This window comes from Procambarus clarkii, chromosome 6 (assembly GCF_040958095.1).
Source record: "Procambarus clarkii isolate CNS0578487 chromosome 6, FALCON_Pclarkii_2.0, whole genome shotgun sequence".
In the NCBI taxonomy this organism is placed as follows: Eukaryota; Metazoa; Arthropoda; class Malacostraca; order Decapoda; family Cambaridae; genus Procambarus; species Procambarus clarkii.
In genome coordinates this window covers 50,457,815-50,466,487 of record NC_091155.1, presented here as the reverse complement: position 1 = coordinate 50,466,487, position 8,673 = coordinate 50,457,815, and the positions used below count along the sequence as shown (strand labels likewise).

The 8,673-nt window shown below is 38.1% G+C and overlaps 1 protein-coding gene across 1 annotated transcript; it reads right to left on the bottom strand.

Moving 5' to 3' along the window:
* Nucleotides 1–929: 929 nt before the first annotated feature.
* On the bottom strand, nt 930–6,216 carry LOC138356211 (uncharacterized). Its single transcript, XM_069311947.1, has 3 exons — nt 5,995–6,216; nt 1,899–2,104; nt 930–1,079 (listed from the first exon to the last, which is right to left on the bottom strand). The coding sequence occupies exons 1-3, from the start codon at nt 6,017–6,019 to the stop codon at nt 930–932; spliced, it is 381 nt and encodes a 126-aa protein (XP_069168048.1). The 5' UTR covers nt 6,020–6,216.
* Between the last annotated feature and the right edge of the window lie 2,457 nt (nt 6,217–8,673).

The following is an 8,673-nucleotide window of genomic DNA, read 5'->3' as shown; positions in this document are numbered from 1 at the left end:
ATAGATAAGATAGATAAGATGATTGAATTGAAATTATATATATATATATATATATATATATATATATATATATATATATTGTGACGATAATCTCCTTCAAGAGATTGAGCCTGCTCTTCCCTCCAAAAATACGTCGTTACATCTATATAAAACTACTATGGAAGAAATGTCCAACAACGACAACAACACCAGCAAGGTTTGCCAGAGCGCAAAACGTATGCAGCCAGGAACACCTGCTTCTCCTCAAACCGCCAAACTACCTGTCTTGTTGCCGGCTCCTCGCTGATTGGTCGCCGGTCTGGCTGCAACTGCACTCCGCCCACCATACTACTTGATGTCTGGGGCCGCCACGACCTCAGTCCTCAGAATATTCAGTGCTTTCATACGGTTAACACTTCTTCCTGGTAGACGTAAGCTTTGGCGTACGTGTACTGAGAGAGGTGATAGCTTAAAGCCAATATTCCCGCATCTTTCATTTTTTGTATATTGCACTTCTTGTTATTTTGCTCACTTGTCTTAACGTAACTTTTCATTGTGTCATTTAATTATTCTTATTATTTTGATTGATTGATTTTATTATACGAATTTGTATGTCCATTTTATTCATGTTTTGTTTATCTAACGTAATTAAAATTCCATTGTTAAAATTTACTTGTGTTTTGTGTGTCTTTCTCCTTACCTTACCACAGACGAAGTTCCAGATTTTCTATTTTTTTTTTTTAATACTATGTGACGAGGCCATACCCCTAGCTTTGAACAGCCGAACACCAACGCGTTACCGTCACAATATATATATATATATATATATATATATATATATATATATATATATATATATATATATATATATATATATATATATATATATATATATATATATATATATGAGAGAAAATAATAGGTGGTGATATATTTATATATTATGTGAACTACTTACACAAAAAGAAGTTAGTGGTGAAGATCTTCTTGTCCTCTTCTTGTATTACGTTTTTTCGTAGGATACCATGTGTCACCCGTGCTGGTCCTTTCTTGTAATAGATAACGATTGATTCATACCCACAGCCACGCAGATATGTTAGCTAAAAAGCAAATAATATTTATACAATAACATCATCTGGGAAAATGCAACAAAATAAATGTTTGAAGCATAGCTGGGCATGTGCAATAGAACTCATAATAGAATCACAATACCAGAAATAAATATCTTTGATATCCCCAGAGTCAAAGTTATTCTGTGTAAATACTCTATGCAAATAAAGGGACCTTGTCTATGGAACTCACTCGCTAACAAATTTAAAAACTGTCCGACTTCTGCCATTTTAAAAAATAAAACCAAAAAGTACCTAATTTTATGTTGATAGTTTCCTAACTAGTGCATTAAACTCGCACTGTATCTTATGAAATCCATTGCCAGAATATATGTGCCTAAACCATACAACTTTTCCATTGTAATCATTGCTATCACCTTATATCATGATTGTTATATTGAATGCATATCTTACTATATTATACCTTGAAATATTCCTCAAATTATGCTACAATTTATATGTTGATAACCCTCAAATTTTACTTTAATGTACATAGTAATCTTTGTGATACTTTCTTACAATGTACCAGCCAATTTTTTTCCAATTTTGCTTTAAATTGCCTATTTAAAATTATCTGTTAGATTAAGGACCTGCCCAAAACACTATGTGTGCTAGTGGCTTTACAAGAATGTAAAAACATCAATGCTATGTACTCTCATAATCCCAGTGTGCTATCTTGTATATAAATAAATAAACAAATAGTATGTAAGTACTGTACAGTATTATTCATGTTGATTCTATACCTTATCAAGCAAGTTCAGCATAAGAAGAATACAAATGAATACAACAGATGTAGACAAACTTCAATACCTGATTTTCAATCCTTCGTAGAACCCGGCTTGCTGTATTTCGTTCTGAAGCCTTCTTGCCTTTAAGTAGAAAACGGGCTTCCTCTTCTTTCTTCATTAATTCTCTACTGTTTCGGAAGTCACACTGGCAGAACTTGCAAACATTGCTTCGGACATGCACACATTGTTTGCAGTTTGTGCATCTCCTCAAGAATTTTCCCTGAAGACCTGAAGGAAATAATTTTTAATAAAATACTTATATTCAAATCACCTATGCTGCAAAAATTATAAGTTAAATTGTTGTTAAAATGTACTACAGTAATTAAATATATTATTTAAATTATGAAATAATCTACATTAACACTAGTGAGAGCAATGTTAAAAATTTTAGGACTGCATCTGGAAATAACTTTAATTTTGGATGTGATTAACCAGGCTGTAACTCGTATAACAAAACTGAGAGGAGTTGCATCCAAGAGCCTGATTGACCAGGCTGTTAATTTCAAGCAAATACTATATTATTGGAAGAAAAAAAAAATTATATATATATATTATATATATATATATATATATATATATATATATATATATATATATATATATATATATATATATATATATATATATATATATATATATATATATATATATATATATATATATATATATAACCTAGTCCGCCTCCCCAAACACACCAAACACCGCCGAGGCAGACCAAGTACGACAATCAGCGACAACAGAAAATTAGGTACCCAAGTCAGCAAGAAAATTGAAGAGGGCAATACAGTCGGGGCACTCAGGTTAATCACAAATGAGGACAAAATTTTGCCCAGGGATGAAACCACAGCCAAAGCACTGAGAGAAAAACACCCCGTCAGGGCCGTAGGTGGACCTCCCCCACAGGTCAGGCTCGCCCCTAATCAGGAACCTCTCGTCCTCCGGGAGTCAGAGGTTTATAAAGCTATCGTTTCATTTCCCCCGGGCTCCTCAGGAGGCTACACAGGGGTAAGACCTCAACATGTGAAGGAAATGGTGAACCCTGTTCTTGGCCCAGCTGCAGAAGCGCTCCTGACAGAAATCACAACGTTTGTCAACAACTGCCTCGCCGGGTTAATCCCTGATGAAATCAAACCATTCTTCTTTGGTGCATCCCTATGTGCCCTCAAAAAGAAGGGGGGAGGAATCAGACCCATTGCCGTTGGTAATACCCTTCGCCGCCTAGTTGCAAGGGCTGCTGTCAGAAGTATCCGAACGGAAGCAGCCACCATGCTGCAACCCAACCAGCTGGGGTTTGGAGTCCCCCAAGGCTGTGAAGCAGCGGCTCATGCTGCACGAGCCTACATTAGCTCTCTTACTGAAGACCAGGCAGTAGTAAAATTAGATTTTAAAAACGCTTTCAACTCGGTCAAAAGGGAAGCAATCCTCACTGCAGTCCAGGAACATTGCCCAAGCATTCTCCCGTTTGTGTCAGCAGGCTACAGCAAAGACTCAACCCTCCTGTTTGGCAAACATGAAGTCACCTCAGCAGAGGGAATTCAACAGGGTGACCCACTTGCACCGTTCCTCTTTTGCATAGCGGTTCGAGAAATTACAACCAGACTGTCCAGCGAGCTCAACATCTGGTTCCTGGATGATGGCACTCTGGCAGGCACACAAGATTCCCTGCTAGAAGACTTACAGCTGGTGAAGACACGGGGGGAGTCCATGGGTCTCGTTCTTAGCCCCTCCAAGTGCGAAATTATTGCATCTAGTGAAGTAATCATTAGAGCAGTGAAATCAGTTCTACCAGAAGCCTCAGTCGTTAAACCTACCGACAGCACACTACTCGGAGCACCTCTGGGCCACAATGCCATTGCTGCAGTCCTTGACGAAAAGTTTAGAGACCTAAAGAGGATGGAAGAGAGAATTGGGGACTTGGACTCCCACGATGCCCTCTACCTTCTCACAAAGTGCCTTACCCTGCCCAGGCTAACATACTTCTTAAGGTGTGCACCAACTTTTGGCAACCCACTTCTAAATCAATATGATGAGCTCCTCAGGTCAATATTCAGGAAGGCGCTCAACCTAGATTTAGATGACAGTCAGTGGGACCAAGCAACACTACCAGTGAGATTTGGAGGGATAGGCATACGAAAGGCAACTGAGGTAGCATTTCCAGCATTCTTATCCTCATGTACAGCAGCCAACGAATTGGTAGGGCAGATCCTACCAGAGCGTATGAGAGAGACAGCGGGAACTCATGATCAAACGTTCATCGAAGCAGCCAGACAATGGGACACCATTGCACACCCTCAACCCCGACCACAAGTCCCAAAAGACCACAAGCAGGCCCACTGGGATAGCCCCATAATGGAAAAGACTGTCACAGCAATGATTGACAACGCTGATGCTGAAAACAAAGCCCGCCTCCTAGCGGTAACAGCACCCCACGCCGGGGATTTTTTATTTGCTGTGCCCAATGCAGCCCTGGGAACTCGCCTCAGTCATGACGCTCTCCGCATTGGAGTTGCCCTTCGCCTTGCCGCCCCCATCCTCACCGAACATAGGTGCATCTGCGGAACTGCGATGGCAGACCAATATGGTCGTCATGGTCTGGTATGTCGTAAATCACAGGGTAAAATTGCAAGACATGAAGAAGTCAACGACATCATCAAGAGGAGCCTCGCCACAGCCCGCTGCCCGGCACAAAGAGAACCACACTTATCCAGACCTAACGACCCTCAGAAGCGCCCTGATGGGGTCACCTTGCTACCTTGGAAGGATGGTAAGCAAGTGGTATGGGACTACACGTGCGCTGCCACACTGGCCAGTACCTACCTCCACTACAGCACACGTGAAAGCGGTGGTGCTGCTTCTTTCAGGGAATCGCAGAAAATTATTAAATACAGAGGTCTAGCACACTGCTACAGCTTTGTTCCGATCGGCTCGGAGACCCTCGGTTCGTGGGGAAAATGTGCATTGAAGTTCCTGAAGGAATTGGGGGACAAATTGATCAGCGCTACAAAAGACCAGAGAGCAAAAAGTTTCTTGTTCCAGCGCCTCAGTGTTGCGATTCAGAGGGGAAATGCCTGTTGCGTCTTGGGCACTAGTCCAACTTCAGAGGAATTCGAAGAAGTGTTTGACTTGCAACAATGATCGAACCCGTCTGTGACATTCATCAATGTTTCCCATTGTTGTGTTCTTCAAGAGATCCATAACCTTTAAGCACCTTTTTGCATTATTATTTTTGTATCAACCCATGTATATCTTGTAACCATCAAATGCATATATATATATATATATATATATATATATATATATATATATATATATATATATATATATATATATATATATATATATATATAATCAATATTGTAACTTTTTTTGTGTAATGACGTTTTCAAATAAAGTTAGATAAATATACACACATACCAAAAGAATAGGGGTGGTAGGAGAAGAAAATATGAAAGTGTTCAGTGAGGATCCACAAGGTCTTCTCTGAGTACTCTTTATTTTCTTCTCCGAGGCTATGGGTCCCTACACTTGCACCAGAGGTGGTACCCCTCATATATATAATATATATATATATATATATATATATATATATATATATATATATATATATATATATATATATATATATATATATATATATATATATATGACAGTGTCAGACCACGGAGGAAAATTGAAACAAATTTCCTTATATTAATACATCTTCATTCAGAAGAAGTCATGTATTATTATGTGAAAGTACTTAAGGAAATTTCTGTTTCAATTTTCCACAAGGTTACATGGGGTCCGTCTAATTACCACAAGCTACCACAAGCTACACAAGCTTCACAAAAATTCCTGGCAATAAGTTAGTAATGAATAAATATGATGTTAGATTAGGCTGACATAACCTAATCTATCCTAACCTAACCTAACGTAACTTAACCAAACCAAACCAAGTATCTCAAGTTACAAATATCTCTGGGAATTCGTATTATCTGCTGTTGTAGAATTGACAAAATGGACAGTGTCAACAAAATTATTCCCACATACTCTGTCACTATGTGATGGAGTACACATAGAACAGGGGACTGTAACAAATGTTCTAGCATAAAACTTTGTACAGTTTAGTAATTTCTTACCGTTTGATGTACCAGGTAGATCCATGTGTGGTGAAGTTTTATGTAGCTGGAGCTGGAAGATCCTGTCGAGATGACTTCTTCAAAGAGACTAATAGCTTCCACAAACGAGAGCAGTCGGACCTGATAATGAAGCTTCAGAGTGATGCTTTGGCAATGCACAAGGCTAACCAAGATCTGTCTGCCAGAGTCGGCCACCTCGAACATGAATTAAGCTCTCTTCGGATCTCGGTTACTAACTTTAAACCAGCAGAAACCTCTAAGAAGCAAGAAGAGATGTTACAAAAGTTAGAGAACCACTTTAACTCCCTACAACAGCAACAAACTGCAACCCAAGACGAATCAGACCAACTTAAGCTCCTTGATTCTGTCATCATCTCATCACAGGATTTTCCCCATGAAACTGACAGAGAAGACTGTACTGCCATCGTGATCCAGGAATTGCGTACTAAGTTGAATTATTCAATCGAAGCAAGAGACATTAAGTCAGCTTATAGAGTGGGTACCAAATCATCTGGTGCAAACAACAGAAGGATACGCGTGAAGTTGGATAGCTGCTCCCGCAAGTCAGACCTTATCACTGCTGCAGTCGCTAGGAAATCCAAGGTTTATGTGAACGAATGTCTTACCAGATTCAGACAAAATCTCTTATTTAAACTACGTGGAATTCGCAATAGATCCACTGCTATTAAACATTGTTTTGTGCGCGATGGTAAAATAATAGCTAGGAAGACTGACTCTGGAAAAACTTATGTCATAACCACTGAAGCACACCTCACTTCTTTCCTGGATGACTGTGGGATATCAGCTGAATAACCAGAACATAATTTGTAGTCTCACATACAACCAAAGTGTACTTAAGCTCTGCCTTTCCTTTCCAAAGGTGTTTATTTTTATTTTTATTTTAATTTTTACTTTATTTTTTGTTTGTCATCTTTGCCTGTTTTATACTCTTAATTATTTGTTCTTAGTTAATCCCCTTGACACTAAACCTAGGGCTTTTTATTACCCTGTTAATTAACCATTACTAAGCTAATTATCTTCAAGATCATTTTTTTATGATTATTATTTTTCTTATTATTTTTTATTTTACATTTATATTGTCAGTCTCTACTGATTTTTTGTGTTTTATTTTATGTAACTTCTGTGTCCTCCCTGGCTATCTATTGGATCTTTATTTTACTTCTAAATTGTTACTATTTTATTGTATCTGCTCTTATTCTTGTGTTTTGCTTTATCGTGTATCTTGTATCGTGATCCCTCTGCATCTCTATGCACACTGATATTGATCCTGATCAAAATCTTCTGTCTCATATCTATACCAACCAGCACATTGATCATCATTATTGTAAGTATTTCACAGCACACCAGGCTAAAAACAAACTCCAAAATAGCACCTATCTATCAGTTTATAACCAAAATGTTAGATCACTTGGTAAACATTTTGACGATTTAAATGCACTACTCACAGCACTAGGTACTAACCTATCGTTCATTATTTTAACAGAAACTTGGCTAAATAAAGACTATACCCAACTCTACAACTTAGCTGGTTATAAAGCCATTCATAACTGTAGGCCTAATAAAAAAGGTGGTGGCCAGCTATATATTACCGAGATACATTTATCTGCAACAGTGTTATTAGTGACAGAGATGACTACTGTGAATATACTTTTGCTCAGTTTACAATTAAATCCCTTAAATCCTCTTTGACTATTGGAGCCATCTATAGATTTCCTAATACTAACATAGCTTCTTTCTCAGACAACCTAAGGAATCTTATTATAAACAACAATCTCAACAAAAACCACATCATTCTGGGAGGAGACTTTAATATTGACCTGGGTCAACAAAACTGCTCTCAAGTTGACTATTTCCTTAACAGCATGAACTCCTGTATGCTAATCCCCACCCACTATCACCAAACCTACCCGAGTCACTCAAACATCAGCCACTACCTTGGACCACATATGGACAAACATAACAGCTCCCCTTGTATCTGGTATAATCTACGACAGAACAACTGACCACTATCCTACCTTTCTCATAGCGAACATGGACATAACACCACCAAAAAGCAAGAAATTTTCATTTAGGCTACACAGTGAATCAGCTTTAGACAATCTTACAGAGGCACTTCACAATATTAACTGGGATTCTGAATTCAATAATACCCATGATATAAATTCATTAGCTAACCTCTTCCTCTCCAAAACTCTAAGCCTCTACAACCTTCATTGTCCCCTTCTTACAAAGCAAGTAACTGACAAAAGATTAAACAATCCATGGCTCACAAATGGCATTCTCAACTCAATCAACAAGAAACATGAATATGAAAAGAAAGTTAGGATTGGCCTAGTTTCAAAGGAAGTAGCTAAAAGGTACTCATCAATGCTTACCAGTATCATAAGAAAGGCAAAACTTGCATATTATGTGAATAGATTCAATGAAGCAAAAGGCAACATGAAAAACACTTGGAAAACTATCTCTAGTATCCTAGGAACTAAACAACACTCACATAACCAAATAAAACTCTACAAGGATGGGGATATACCGTCAACTGATTTAGAAATGGCAAATGAATTTAATAGTTTCTTTTCATCGGTTGGTGCTAATCTTGCCAGTAAAATCCCACAGACTCAGACACATATTAACACATATCTCTCAGGCAGCTATCCAAAC